Here is a 16,366-nt window from a genome sequence, read left to right on the forward strand (position 1 = left end):
AATCCGCTTAGTACGCATGCGCAATGTTCGCACTGCGACTGCGCCAAGTAACTTTGCTATGTAGAAAGTATTTTTACTCACGGCTTTTTCATCGCTCCGGCGAACGTAATGTGATTGACAGGAAATGGGTGTTACTGGGCGGAAACACGGCGTTTTATGGGCGTGTGGCTGAAAACGCTACCGTTTCCGGAAAAAACGCAGGAGTGGCTGGAGAAACGGTGGGAGTGCCTGGGCGAACGCTGGGTGTGTTTGTGACGTCAACCAGGAACGACAAGCACTGAACTGATCGCACAGGCAGAGTAAGTCTGGAGCTACTCTGAAACTGCTAAGTAGTTAGTAATCGCAATATTGCGAATACATCGGTCGCAATTTTAAGAAGCTAAGATTCACTCCCAGTAGGCGGCGGCTTAGCGTGTGTAACTCTGCTAAATTCGCCTTGCGACCGATCAACTCGGAATGAGGGCCATGGTTTTGCCCAATTGCTAACAAACTTGCTGCTGCGATCAACTCAGAATTACACCCCTTAAGGGGAACAACTAAAAGTTGGCAAGTATGGTCTATTTACAGTTTAAGCTGTAACAAATCATAAGTCTTTGAGGCTAAGCAACTAAAAATATATATATTTTTAATATATATACATTTTTCGCCAACAATTTATAGTACAAATAATGTAAAACCAGGGCAGCCAATGAATTTGTAGATTCTATGATATCTACAAACAAATGTGCAAAATAGCATGCTGTACATATTTTTCAGAAAGGTATAAAAGCAGGACACACCTACCCATAGCAACTACGCTCCAACTCTACTGGGAGAGCAGGAGGTTTTTTTAAACTTTCTTCTGCTGAAAACTTCTAATGCAAACACCATATTAACATCATAATAATGGCAATAAAGCAGGGTTTAATCATTTTACATCACCATTATCGCTCCAGAACAAGGATCCATTATTTTTTTTTGCATTGCTTTTTCAGTCGGATTTCCCGGCGCCGCCTCTCCCTATTTTGTAAACGGGTCCCGGAACGGCTCGACCCGGGAATCCGTTTACACTGACCCGGTATTCAACCCAGGAATAACAATGCTTATAACCCGGGTTGAATTACCGGGTAAGGCAACCCGGGAAATCGGACATGGCGCTTTCACACCGCACACTGACCCGTGTCGACCCGGCAATATGTCGGGTCGATGCCGGGTTATTTGTGCGGTGTGAAAGGGGTATCTCTGTGCAGGTTTTATCTATGTTATTTGTCAACTGTGTTCAGTTATACATTACAGTAGGTAACTATGCTCAAGTTACATCAATTTTTACAAGTGATTCTGAAATACGGGTGGTCTTCTGTTTGCCGGCGGTCGGGCTCCCGGCGCTCAGTATACCGGCGCCGGGAGCCCGACAGCCGGCATACCGACACTTATTTTCCCTCGTGGGGGTCCACGACCCCCATAGAGGGAGAATAAAATAGTGTGGCGCGCGTAGCGCGCCACCGTGCCCGTAGCGTGGCGAGCGCAGCGAGCCCGCAAGGGGCTCATTTGCGCTCGCCAAGCTGTCGGTAAGCCGGCGGTCGGGCTCCCGGCGCCGGGATGCTGGTCGCCGGGAGCCCGACCGCCGGCCAGCCGTAGTGAACCCCTGAAATACTCATAACAAATGAGGACCGAGCCATACAAGACACTGGCCTCTGAAATCATCAGTTTCAGTGATGTAACTAGGCTGACATGGACAAATATAGTGTATCCATGTAGATATAATGACCCATTAGAAACTGGCATTTCTTTCTGAAGAGATATATTACTTTTTTATTTAAATATCTCTTTAACGCTTTATTCTATCTATAAGATTAGTGGTGTTTCCTGTTAGATGGAAACTTGGTTGCAGCTAACAGGGAGAACCCATGTAGAAAACAGGTGACTGTAGGGTTTAGTGTTACTAGTGATTGGGTTTATTAGGAGTCCCTGGCAATGAGGCCTCTAGTGGGGATCGGTAGGTGTACCGGCGGAAGGGATGCTGGCGGTCACAGTACCGATCCCGGCATCCGATGGTCACGATCCCAACAGAGGTGAGATAAGTAATCTATCCCTCTAATCCTCCCTTACCGCAGCCTAAACTTCCCCTTAGTGCCTAAACCTAACCCCACCCCACCCCCCTTTGGTGCTTAAACCTAATGCCCCCCTTTCTGCAACCAAATTCTAACCGTCTCCCATTTGTGCCTAAACCTAACCCCCACACAGTGTGTCTAAACCCTCCCCCACCCACTTCCCAGCAGTCTAACAAACCCCTAAGTCCCCCTGCCAACTATAGTGAGAAATGCATAGCAGTAGAGTAGAATCAATTCTATTTGTTGGTGATTTTGTATATTTATGTGGCACCGTTTTAGAAGAACTTGCTGGGATTATTAGACAATAAAGGCAGAATGCTCTTGCTGCCCTCTGATTTGCAACCTCACAATACCCATGCATGTTGTACTGGTCAGATTATGTCACCTGTGCAAGTAACCAATCAGCAGCATGTATGGTAGCAGTGGTCTCATTGGCTGTCAGCACAATTGTTCACTAAAATAAAACATCTGATTTATAATCACTGTAAGTTGTTAGCACAATGTATCTTAATATACTGATTTATGTAGTTGAACATAATTTTCCGATTTGTAACTGCACTGGAGTCTGCTGTTTACTGATATGCCCCATTCAGAAATGTCTTCCTGCTTTTTTCCTAGGGACATAGAGAAGGATATATTATTAACAAGCATCTAATAATATAACTATGGTGGTTATTTACTAAAACAGATTAAATGGACAGCAATTCATAGCAACCATCAGCAATTAGCTTTTATCTGTCTAGTACAGCGGTCGGCAACAAGAAGCACGGCGAGACTTCACCAGCAGTCCCCAGTGCTGTGCTACACTCTAGTTTATCTCTGCTTCCTTGTGAAGCAGAGATTAGGACTGAACCCCATGTTTACTCTTACTATCTGCTTTATAAGAAAGTCATTGCGATTTCTAGGCTATGGAGCTTCTAATGGTAGCAAGTGAAGCTGCCGCCCAGAAATGAAAAGAGACTCCCACTGGAGCCATTACAAACTCATTCGCAATTGCGTGCACATTTACAGCCAGTGTATACACAAAACGAGGAACATCGGGTCTATGGGTTGGTCTGTGGCTATGCAGACTGGACACTGCAGTAGCAGCGCAAGCGCAACATTTTTGCACCCATGAGCTTGCAGCTGATGGCAGATATAAGCCCCAAAACGGCCATGACACACCTGCGCTATCCCAACTACTCCTTGTAAACTCCCCATTAACACCTTCAAACGGTCACTTCCTGTCAATCACTTTCTAAAGATCTCCTCATTGCGAGCTGGTTCACAGCGGCACCTTGGCGCATGCCCATTGCGATTGCATGTGATCTCCTCTGTAAACCACAGGGATGTCGCACAGCAGATCCAGTCAGAGGGGGTCTCTGCACCACATGCTCTCCCTCTGTGCTGGCACCTGAGTAAGGGCAAGTGTATGTACTGTGGGGGTCATTCCGGGTCGATCGCTCGCTACGGATTTTCACAGCGCAGCGATTATGGCAGAATGGGGCTAATCTGTGCATGCGTATGCACCGCAATGCACAGGCGCGTCGTACAAGTACAAAGAGCTTTGTGGTTTTGCACAGGTTCTAGCGACGCTTCCAGTCGCACTGGCGGACGCAAGGAGATTGACAGGAAGTGGGAGTTTCTGGGTGTCAATTGACTGTTTTCTGGGAGTGTTTGAAAAAACGCAGGCGAGGCCGGGCGTTTGCTGGGCGGGTATCTGACGTCTATACCGGGACCTTCGTCGCAGCAATCATCGCACAGAATAGGTAACTACAGGGCTGCTCTTGTTCTGCACAAAATGTGTTTGCTGCCACTCAGCTGCACAGGCGTTCGCACTCCTGCAAAGCGAAAATACACTCCCCCGTGGGCTGCGACTATGCGTTTGCACGGCTGCTAAAAGTAGCTAGCGAGTGATCAACTCTGAATGAGGGCCTAAAGGTCACTATATCTGCTTGTGAGTGTAGAAGATTGAGTGCCATTTAAAAGGTCTGGGTGGCATGTGGGGAGGTGTGAGAGATGTGTTGGGGATGTTCAAGTGGCATGTGAAATATTGGAATTGAGGGTAAGGTTCAATCGTTGTGATGGTTGAAAGGCTTTGAAGTATGTCAGGTTGTCCATCACTGATCTATGATGGCATGGATAATAGGCCCTACACACTGGGCGATATCACTCAAAGATGTGAACAATCTCGCTCGTTCATCGCTGGTGCCCCATCGGCTGTGCATGCAGGCCAATATGGACGATCTCGTCCATATTTGCCTGCACTTCTATGGAGCCGTGTGACGGGGGGTGAAGTAACTTCACTCCCCCCTCACTGCCCCCACCTCCATCGGGTCGCCCGTCGCCCGTATCCGCCGTCGGGCAGCTTGGCGGCGGATCTTTAAATGTGTAGGGCCCTTAAGATGTCGTTAAAATGTATACTTTGCAAACCCCCTCATAAAGTAGATACAAATTTGTTCACTGTGTTGTTTAGGGAGAAAAAAAAACACACCAATATCCTCTTCCTAGAAGTAAGGGGTGAGGAGCCTTTTTCTACACTAGTATGTCTGTTTAAGCTGTTCCCTTCCTCTGCTATGAATAAGGAAGACATCTGTAAAAGTAATGGCAACAGAAAAGCAATACTACTTAGTTTTAGGTGTACATTTGATAATGCAAATGTACTGTATATCTAATGTTCAGTAAAGTATTTATGGCGATAGGTCTAACCATTCATCAGTGTGTCTATCTCAACATGTACTCCTCAAGTCTGGATTAAAAGAGGCTAAATCAATTAAGCATGTGGTGGCCGTTGGAAGTGTTGGCAGATGTCTTTCAAATCATGCAAGACATTAGACATTCCATGAACTAGCCACTGAATATGATTATTTCTCATTGAATAGCTGTAACAGTACATCCAGGTGTACCTTCATATCCAGCTAAAACAATGTAAACTTACCATGAGCAGTTGGCTTTTCAGAATGGTAACTAGTTTTCTGTATGAACTTCTCAGTGCCATAAGGTAGAACATGAAAATGCTATAGGTGCCAGGGATTAGAGAAGAGACATGTTAGGCTAATAAGCAGAGGCATCTGATACTTGACTTAATTTTCATCAAGGACTCTAATAATCTCACCATGAAACGATGAAAAGAGGGATAGCAAATGCCTGTGAGCCAATGAACAGAAAGAAATTCCTTGCAACCGTTGGGAGGGACTGAACTGATGTGGTGATAGTTTGCCAAATAGTCACCTGACCTCTGAAGGGACCACATGCTTTTGATGGAGTCATACTGTTCAAAAAGGGAAATTGACAGTTTCAACATACAGTAACCTTTTTGTTTTGTTTTTGTCTTTTGGCATAGTTTTAAATATACAATTGGGAAAACTTTACCAGGTAACCAGTATTCACAACCTACCATGCACCTTATCACAATGATCAGAGCCTTTTCTTATGCAAGATTAGGACAGTTTCAACATACAGTAACCTTTTTGTTTTGTTTTTGTCTTTTGGCATAGTTTTAAATATACAATTGGGAAAACTTTACCAGGTAACCAGTATTCACAACCTACCATGCACCTTATCACAATGCTCAAAGCCTTTTCTTATGCAAGATTAGGACCATCACATAGAAAATTAGAAATAAGGGAATGTTGAAAATTATAGGCTATATATATATATATATATTTACTTACAAGGATCTGCACTCACATCCAGGATCAGGCACAGCGGGGTGCTCCACAAAGGCAACAATCAACTTGTTCCACTTATATAAAAATAATGACTTATTTTGGTCAGAAGAGGGCACTCACCAATAATAAAAGTCCAAATATCTTTATTAAGTCATCAAATTTCCAAAAAAGTATGTCGACGTTTCGATCCCTCAGGGTCTTTGTCAGGTATTTCTATTATATATATATATATATATATATATATATATATATGCCGAGAAATTTTGAAAGAAGCAGGGAGCGCCAATAGTGCATTAAAAGTGTAACAATTTATTTATAACACATCCAAATACGATGATCAAATAAAACCCGTACCATAAAAGGCGGTTAAACCACCGCTTGTATAACCAGCATGAAATTATCCCACAATACAACTTAGCATACGTGATTCAGTATCCATACGTCAGACCACGCCCATACGCGTTTCGTCATCAGACTTCGTCAGTGGGCTTGGTCTGAAGTCACAATCTCATTATTTAAATACACCCTGCAGCACTCTGATTGGCCTATGCAAGATGTCTTAGAACAGCTACAAATCATCTATACAGCAGCTGATCCATATTAAACCAATGGATTCATTTATCAAATAGTACATTTTATACGTGTCTAAACGATTAGGAGAGAATTCATAAAGGCATCAAAGTACATGAATATGTACGGAATATTAAAAAATAAAACATATCTAAAAAATTTTTTTGTTTGTTGAAATGTAATCATGTAAATGCAGTATAAAAATATTAATGCACTCTAATAGGTAATATTCACACTACCCATAGACACATTGTTATTCATAAACCAATAACTATATTAGAGTAAAATAAGCAATATTCCAAACTTCTATATATCACATACTGACCAACCCTATATTCATTGTACTCTTGTTACCATTGGCAACCACAGCAGGGTAATTAAGCAGACAGGAGTTTTTCCCAACACCAACAGGTTTAGATGATGGACTAATTATAATGGCACAGCAACTATGCACATACTAAAAAGCCTCTTGTTTGTATCGTATATATCGACTCAGGAGGAAATTAAAAGGTCAGTTCAAGCATCTTATAAAGAATTTTTTTTTTTTTTTAGTTTGAAGCATGTTATTAGAGCAAATGATACTAATAGGGACACCACATGAAACTGGCTATTTAGGCCAGCTACACACTTAACGGAGAGATGTAACCTATTTGAGAAACGAAGTCTGAACTCAGACAGCGCATCGCACAGCTCCGACCATTATATTCAATGGTGGGAACTTAGCGGCTAGCGGTGAGGTCACCCGCCGGTCAGCGGCTGACCGCGGGTAACCCCACCGCTGACGGCAAAGTTCCCACCATTGAAACGAATGGAGCGGCTTTGCGATGCGCTGTCTGACAGCTCAGACAGTGCACAGCCAATCAGGTGAGCGCCACGGAAGTAGCGCTTCCTGATTGGCTGAAGGGACTTCAGTGACAGGAGTCACGTGATGTCCCGGCATTCGTGGAAAGGGGTCTCATGTGAAAGCATGGGACCCCTTTCAGTCCGGCATGGAACGGGTGTTCGTTTTGTTTTTTTAACAAGTTCGTGGATTATCTCTGGACGTGGATGTACCTCTGGACGCTGGATGGTGAGTATAATTGTTTTCACAGGTACCCTCGGATCGTCGGAGACCGTGGCAGTCGGCGTGTCAACATAGGTAAGTATGTGTGTGTCGGCAGTGTGTAATAAAGTTTTACTTGTCACGGTGTGTGTGTCCTGTTTTTATTTGGGTATTTTTTTTCCAGTAGAACTACAGGTACCAGCGGGCCCGGTTTTCTCCCGCATGCTGGTACTTGTGGTTCGCCAAGTACCAGCTTGCGGAGGAGGCTTGCTGGGACTTGTAGTACTGCTGGAAAAAACAATATTCTTGTCATTTTACTCAAGGCTATCAGCCTCCCATCCGCAGCCTTTGGATGGGGGGGACAGCCTCGGGCTTCACCCCTGGCCCTTGGGTGGCTGGGGGGGGGACCCCTTGATTGAAGGGGTCCCCACTCCCCCAGGGTACCCCGGCCTGGGGTGACTAGTTGGATATTTAATGCCACGGCCGCAGGGCACTGTATAAAAGTGACCCCCGGCTGTGGCATTATCTGTCCAGCTAGTGGAGCCCGATGAAAAATACGGGGGACCCCTACTCGTTTTGTCCCCCGTATTTTTTGCACCAGCACCAGGCGCAGAGCCCGGTGCTGGTTTTAAAAATACGGGGGATCCCTGCCCAATTTTTCCCCGCATTTTTAGAACCAGGACCAGCTCGAAGAGCCCGAGGCTGGTTATGCTTTGGAGGGGGGACCCCACGCCATTTTTTTGGGGGGGGTTTCCCGTTTTTCCCCGTTTTTTTAAATCGCGGCAAAATCCGGCAAATCGGCCGATTTTCGCCCGCGGGACTGTCGAATCCGTTTTTCATTGAATATGGTGAATTCCGGCAGCCACCTGCCGGAATTCACCTGTCGAATTGTGTCGAATTAAAAAACGGCGATAATTTGCCGCGATTCGCTGTGAATTGCATATACCCCATAGTCCCTAGTGTCAAGGACTAGGTCTAAAAACTCTATTTTTTCTTTTTGTAAATTGGATGTAAATTGGATGTAAATCAATTACAGGGCCAAGACTACTTCCCGAAACAGGGGTCTTTTTTAGGGAAACGAGGAGAATTCATGAGACAAGAGAGGGAACAAGGGTTGAGTCAGGTACCGCTACGCATGTGGGGAAAAAGAATCAGAGACGAAGAGGGAAGAGAGGAGGACAGAGCGCCCCACAAAAAGGCTCTAATGCAGCCCCATTAGTTAAGGAAAAAGTGGGTATTTTTAACCTTTCAGACGTGAAACTCACGGCCACAGATGTAAATGTATTACAAAAAGGTTTATCTTTTGCGCCCACGGCAGGAGTAAATAAATTTAGCTTATATATGGATCTTAATCTCTATGTACGTAAAATGACCTTAAAGAGACATTACATAAGACAAGGTAATAAGTCCCTGGCTCCCCTAAAAAATCATATAAGTGAGGAAATGTTGAATGTCTCAGGGTTGAAAAAAAGGTCCACTTTTTACCCGGTAGAATCACGAGGTACTCACCTTGATCTATTTGCTCAGTTGGTCAAGAAAGATTTTGACAAAATTAATGAAAAGGGTAAAATAACTTCAAATCTGACGAAAATAGAACAGTTGTCCTTAGATAAATTAAAGGGAAATACGGCACTAGTAATCAAGCAGGCCGATAAGGGGGGAGGCTTGGTTCTATTGAATCGATCTGACTATGAAGCTGAAATGTACAGGCTATTGTCAGACTCCGCTTCATATTTTAAGTTAAAAAATGACCCCACTAAAGAATTTTTGTCAGAACTCCTTGATTTATTGAAAGAAGGTTGCAAAAAGGGAGTTTTAAGTGAGGCAGAATTTGGATATTTGTGGAATGAACATCCTAGGATTGCCACAATATATTATTTACCTAAGATCCATAAAAATCAAACTAACCCCCCTGGTCGCCCCATAATATCGGGGATTGACTCTCTTACCTCCCGTGTGTCCGAATATGTAGATATTTTTTTAAAGAAATATGTCCCTTTATTAGAGACATATGTAAAAGATTCAACCCACATTTTACAGTTATTGGAGAATATTGTTTGGTGTGATGACTATAGGTGGGGAACAATTGATGTTACCTCACTCTATACTTCAATACCACATGAAAAATGTCTATCTTGTTTGGAAGAGATTTTGAAGAGTGACCTTGAGATGAATACGTCTAGAGTACAGTTCCTCTTAGATTGTATCAAGTACATTTTTAAACATAATTACTTCACCTTTTTGGAAGAATCCTTTATACAGGTATGTGGTGTGGCGATGGGGACGATTTGTGCCCCCAGTGTCACCAATTTGTACATGGGTGAGTGGGAAAAGGGTTATATACTAGCTAATAATCCCTTTTTCAATAAAATCGTCATGTTCAAACGCTATATCGATGACGTCTTGGTCATTTGGCGTGGAACAAATGACGAATTCAATGAGTTCGTACAGTATTTAAATATCAACGAATTCAATCTTCGATTTACATCCAATTTACAAAAAGAAAAAATAGAGTTTTTAGACCTAGTCCTTGACACTAGGGACTATGTGTCTACTAATTCTATAGAAACTTTCACGTTCTTTAAAGAGGTAGATAGTAATAATTATTTGGATTTCAACAGCTGCCATTTAAAAAAATGGAAGAGCAATATACCTTTCTCTCAACTAATACGTTTGAAAAGAAACTGTACTTCAATAGTTAAATTTGAGGAACAAGCTTTAGAGTACAAAAGGAGATTTTTAGAAAAAGGTTACCCTCTGTCCTTGATCGAAGCGGCCATCAAAAAAGCGAGGGCGCTGGATAGAACAGAACTTATTAAGTATAAAAAACGCGATGATAAGAATTTAGTCAAAAATGAGAAGATGTTTTGTCCGTTCGTGACTCAATTCAATTCATCTAACTATGAAATCCAGAAGAGCCTTCAACGAAATTGGCATATCTTGCAAATGAATCCGGTATTATCACAACATATACCAGTAAGACCAGATATGGTGTTTAGATGAGCAAAGACTTTAAAAACTCATCTAGCACCTAGTTTGTTGCCTGTTTTGGACAAGAAGGATGACTGTCCATCCAATAGTACCCTATTGCCCAGAGTGGAAGGATTTTATACATGTGGCAAGTGTAAAGTGTGCCAGTATGGGTTAAAAGGTACGAAAACCCTTAAGTGGTTCAAATACGGATAAAAAGTTCAGAATAAATAACTTTATTAATTGTAACACTACATATGTTGTATATCTGCTGGAATGTGGGTGCAGGATGCGTTATATTGGCAAGACGAAGAGAGTGCTAAAGTTGAGAATTTTAGAGCACCTAAGAAACATCAGGAACAATGTAGAAAATCATAGTGTTCCACGTCATTTTAAACAGCATCATTGCAGCAAGCCAGCCTCATTAAAATTTATAGGGCTGGAACACATACCACTTGACAAGCGTGGCGGAGATAGAGAAAACATATTGGAATAAAAGAGAGACATTCTGGATATTTACATTGAACACTTTGCATCCAAAGGGATTGAATGAGGGGTATGAACTTACTCCGTTTCTCAAATAGGTTACATCTCTCCGTTAAGTGTGTAGCTGGCCTAAATAGCCAGTTTCATGTGGTGTCCCTATTAGTATCATTTGCTCTAATAACATGCTTCAAACTAAAAAAAAATAAAAAAAATTCTTTATAAGATGCTTGAACTGACCTTTTAATTTCCTCCTGAGTCGATATATACGATACAAACAAGAGGCTTTTTAGTATGTGCATAGTTGCTGTGCCATTATAATTAGTCCATCATCTAAACCTGTTGGTGTTGGGAAAAACTCCTGTCTGCTTAATTACCCTGCTGTGGTTGCCAATGGTAACAAGAGTACAATGAATATAGGGTTGGTCAGTATGTGATATATAGAAGTTTGGAATATTGCTGATTTTACTTTAATATAGTTATTGATTTATGAATAACAATGGGGTATATTTACTAAGATTCGTAATTTCCGAAAATAGGTCAAAGTTCAATCACGAATGACATCGGCAGTGTAAAACTGCAACTTTTTGAATTGATTACGACTAATTTACTAAGCTGTCGTATTCGTATTTTTCTTTGCTTCCGATGTCGATGTCATTCGTGTTTTTTTACCTAATTTGACGGCAGTGATTAGCAAAACACTGCCGTTTTTTTTTACAATCAATCTCGGCCGGATCTATGTGATCCGTGCTGGGGTTCGTATTTTTTTTTTTTTTTAAATTAAACAAAGTAAAATCCTAAAAAAAATTGCGTGGGGTCCCCCCTCCTAAGCATAACCAGCCTCGGGCTCTTTGAGCCGATCCTGGTTGCAGAAATATGGGGGAAAAAATGACAGGGGTTCCCCCATATTTAAGCAACCAGCATCGGGCTCTGCGCCTGGTCCTGGTCCCAAAAATACGGGGGACAAAAAGAGTAGGGGTCCCCCGTATTTTTAAAACCAGCACCGGGCTCCACTAGCTGGACAGATAATGCCACAGCCGGGGGTCACTTTTATACAGCGCCCTGCGGCCGTGGCATCAAAAATCCAACTAGTCACCCCTGGCCGGGGTACCCTGGGGGAGTGGGGACCCCTTCAATCAAGGGGTCCCCCCCCCCCAGCCACCCAAGGGCCAGGGGTGAAGCCCGAGGCTGTCCCCCCCCATCCAATGGGCTGCGGATGGGAGGGCTGATAGCCTTTGTTGTAAAATAAAAGATATTGTTTTTAGTAGCAGTACTACAAGTCCCAGCAAGCCTCCCCCGCATGCTTGTACTTGGAGAACCACAAGTACCAGCATGCGGCGGAAAAACGGGCCCGCTGGTACCTGTAGTACTACCACTAAAAAAATACCCAAAAAAACACAAGACACACACACCGTGAAAGTATAATTTTATTACATACATACACACATACATACATACTTACCTTATGTTCCCACGCAGGTCGGTCCTCTTCTCCAGTAGAATCCAAGGGGTACCTGTTGAAGAAATTCTACTCACCAGATCCAGTGGTCCAGGCTCCTCGGCAAATCCAGGGATAATCCACGTACTTGAATAAAACAAAAAAACGGCTGCCCGACCACGAACTGAAAGGTGACCCATGTTTGCACATGGGTCACCTTTCCACGAATGCCAGAAACCCACTTTGCCTTCTGGCTAAGTGGGTTTCTTCAGCCAATCAGGGAGTGCCACGTTGTAGCACTCTCCTGATCAGCTGTGTGCTGCTGTCCTCACTGACAGGCAGCACGCGGCAGTGTTACAATGTAGCGCCTATGCGCTACATTGTAACCAATGATGGGAACTTTCTGCCCTGCGGTTGACCTAAAGTGACGTCACCGCTGAGCAGAAAGTTCCCATCATTGGTTACAATGTAGCGCATAGGCGCTACATTGTAACACTGCCGCGTGCTGCCTGTCAGTGAGGACAGCAGCACACAGCTGATCAGGAGAGTGCTACAACGTGGCACTCCCTGATTGGCTGAAGAAACCCACTTAGCCAGAAGGCAAAGTGGGTTTCTGGCATTCGTGGAAAGGTGACCCATGTGCAAACATGGGTCACCTTTCAGTTCGTGGTCGGGCAGCCGTTTTTTTGTTTTATTCAAGTACGTGGATTATCCCTGGATTTGCCGAGGAGCCTGGACCACTGGATCTGGTGAGTAGAATTTCTTCAACAGGTACCCCTTGGATTCTACTGGAGAAGAGGACCGACCTGCGTGGGAACATAAGGTAAGTATGTATGTATGTGTGTATGTATGTAATAAAATTATACTTTCACGGTGTGTGTGTCTTGTGTTTTTTTGGGTATTTTTTTAGTGGTAGTACTACAGGTACCAGCGGGCCCGTTTTTCCGCCGCATGCTGGTACTTGTGGTTCTCCAAGTACAAGCATGCGGGGGAGGCTTGCTGGGACTTGTAGTACTGCTACTAAAAACAATATCTTTTATTTTACAACAAAGGCTATCAGCCCTCCCATCCGCAGCCCATTGGATGGGGGGGACAGCCTCGGGCTTCACCCCTGGCCCTTGGGTGGCTGGGGGGGGGGGGACCCCTTGATTGAAGGGGTCCCCACTCCCCCAGGGTACCCCGGCCAGGGGTGACTAGTTGGATTTTTGATGCCACGGCCGCAGGGCGCTGTATAAAAGTGACCCCCGGCTGTGGCATTATCTGTCCAGCTAGTGGAGCCCGGTGCTGGTTTTAAAAATACGGGGGACCCCTACTCTTTTTGTCCCCCGTATTTTTGGGACCAGGACCAGGCGCAGAGCCCGATGCTGGTTGCTTAAATATGGGGGAACCCCTGTCATTTTTTTCCCCATATTTCTGCAACCAGGATCGGCTCAAAGAGCCCGAGGCTGGTTATGCTTAGGAGGGGGGACCCCACGCAATTTTTTTTGGCAAAAAAAAGCACTTTCCAACCCCTTCCCACTGATATACATGCACGGATCTCATGGATCCCTGCATGCATCTCAAATCACGAATAAAAAAAGCAGGTCTGTTTTTTTTTAGGACTTTTTTACGAATTGTAATTTTTCACGGCAGTGTTTTGGTTTTTTTTGCTTTGCACTTCTTAGTAAATGACCGAGATTCATACTTAAACAGGCGTAATTTGACCGATGGTGTATTCATTCGTAATTTTTTACCTGAACTAGAAAAAAATTACGAATGCCCTCATCACTGCCGTGATTAGTGTTTAGTAAATGACCGAGATTGACCGAGATGACACTTTGATGAAAAAACGGCATCTCGGTCAAAATCGGGAGCTTAGTAAATATACCCCAATGTGTCTATGGGTAGTGTGAATATTACCTATTAGAGTGCATTAATATTTTTATACTGCATTTACATGATTACATTTCAAACAAAAATTTTTTTTATATATGTTTTATTTTTTAATATTCCGTACATATTCATGTACTTTGATGCCTTTATGAATTCTCTCCTAATCGTTTAGACACGTATAAAATGTACTATTTGATAAATGAATCCATTGGTTTAATATGGATCAGCTGCTGTATAGATGATTTGTAGCTGTTCTAAGACATCTTGCATAGGCCAATCAGAGTGCTGCAGGGTGTATTTAAATAATGAGATTGTGACTTCAGACCAAGCCCACTGACGAAGTCTGATGACGAAACGCGTATGGGCGTGGTCTGACGTATGGATACTGAATCACGTATGCTGAGTTGTATTGTGGGATAATTTCATGCTGGTTATACAAGCGGTGGTTTAACCGCCTTTTATGGTACGGGTTTTATTTGATCATCGTATTTGGATGTGTTATAAATAAATTGTTACACTTTTAATGCACTATTGGCGCTCCCTGCTTCTTTCAAAATTTCTCGGCAGGATCATTACCCGTTCGGAATCGGGTCTCTGGTGGGGAAGCGACAGCTGGAAATCCCAGAGGTGCACACTGATAAAGACTAATCGACCAGTGAGACTGGGTGTCAGTGACTGTGAGAAACTGTTGATTCTTGTTCAGCCTGGGACTTGTAGTTCCACGGGACTTTTAACTTTTCCTTGTCCTTTGCGCTCATACATTTTTCCATATATATATATATATATATATATATATATATATATACATACATACACACACACACACACACACACACACACACACACACACACACACTCGCAGTACTGTGTAAAAGTTTTAGGTGTGGAAAAAATGCTGCGAAGTAAGAATGCGTTCAAAAATAGAAGTGTTAGTTTTATTCCTCAGCACACCGGCGCCATTTTCTCTTCACAGCTCAGCTGGAAGGAAGCTCCCCAGGCTCTCCCCTGCAGTATCCTGGTACACAAAGGGTAAAAAAGAGAGGGGGGGGCACATAAATTTAGGCGCAAAACTGTGTATATAAGCTGCTATAGGGGAAAAATCACTCAGTATAGTGTACATCCCTGTATTATATAGCGCTGTGGTGTGTGCTGGCATACTCTCTCTCTGTCTCTCCAAAGGGCCTGGTGGGGGAACTGTCTTCAAATAGAGCTTCCCCTGTGTGTGTGGTGTGTCGGTACGCATGTGTCGACATGTCTGAGGTAAAAGGCTCCTCTAAGGAGGTGATAGAGCGGATATGTGTGTGGGAGGGTGTCTCCGTCGACAACGCCGACACCTGTTTGGATATGTGTAAGTGCTGAGGTAAAATTATTGCACAAAAGGTTAGGGAACAGAAAGGAAATCTACCCTGGTCTGTCCCTATGTCACAGAGTCCTTCAGAGTCTCTCTATGTTCACTATCCAAAATAACAAAGTATCGACACGGAGTTTAACTCCACTGTCGACTACGATAATGCAAAGTTACAGCCAAGAGGGCTAAAAGATATTCAATATATGATTATTGGAATAAAAGATGATTTGCATATCACTGATGACTCATCTGTCCCTGACACGAGAGTACACATGTTAAGGGGAAGAATGCTGAGGTAAATTTCCCTCCTCTCATGAGGAAAAAGAGCGGGAATCTCCAGACAAGAGACGGCAGCTTCCCGCAAGAGAATTCTCAGGCTGTATCCTTTCCCCACTAGGGCCAGGATGTGTTGAGAATCTTCCCCTTGGGTGTCCTGTTTGCACTAGCTATTCTCAGGGATCCTGCAGATAGTGTGCACATTCTAGTATACTACCCAGACCGGCGATTGTGTCGGCATGGGTTTATAGCGCTGTGGCAGCGTGGACAGGTACCTTATCAGCAGAGATTGAGACCCTAGTATGCATATAAATATTTTAAGATGCTGTCTTAAGTGATAGATATATAATTATAAAGCATGCCCAAAGGGACATGAGTATACTGGGTCCTAGAGACAAAATCTATGTCGATTTCTGCTTGACGTGTCCTGTAGAATATACATAGGACAGATGATGCCGACTTAAGAGGCATATGGAAGGCTGAGGATTGTGTGGAGAAAGGTTCTCGGGCCTGGTCTCCACAGCTATAGCTGGTAATTCTGATATTTTGCCTTATATTCCTGCACAGCCTAGGAAAGCACGACATTATTAAATGCAGCTTTTCGAATAAAGAAACAAGAAAGTCTGA

The 16,366-nt window shown here is 43.5% G+C and overlaps 1 protein-coding gene across 3 annotated transcripts in view; it reads right to left on the minus strand.

Annotated features, from left to right (window-relative positions):
* Positions 1-2,249: 2,249 nt before the first annotated feature.
* Positions 2,250-16,366, minus strand: part of TMC4 (transmembrane channel like 4) — a 194,820-nt gene continuing 180,703 nt past the window's right edge. For all 3 annotated transcript variants that reach the window (XM_063942866.1, XM_063942865.1, XM_063942864.1), the window contains 3 exons: positions 5,185-5,340; positions 5,008-5,086; positions 2,250-2,704 (listed from right to left, as the gene is read on the minus strand). In XM_063942866.1, the coding sequence (XP_063798936.1) occupies positions 2,663-2,704; positions 5,008-5,086; positions 5,185-5,340 (277 nt within the window). In that variant the 3' untranslated portion in view covers positions 2,250-2,662. The remainder of the gene's footprint in view (positions 2,705-5,007; positions 5,087-5,184; positions 5,341-16,366) is intronic.

This window comes from Pseudophryne corroboree, chromosome 10 (assembly GCF_028390025.1).
Source record: "Pseudophryne corroboree isolate aPseCor3 chromosome 10, aPseCor3.hap2, whole genome shotgun sequence".
NCBI lineage: Eukaryota > Metazoa > Chordata > Amphibia > Anura > Myobatrachidae > Pseudophryne > Pseudophryne corroboree.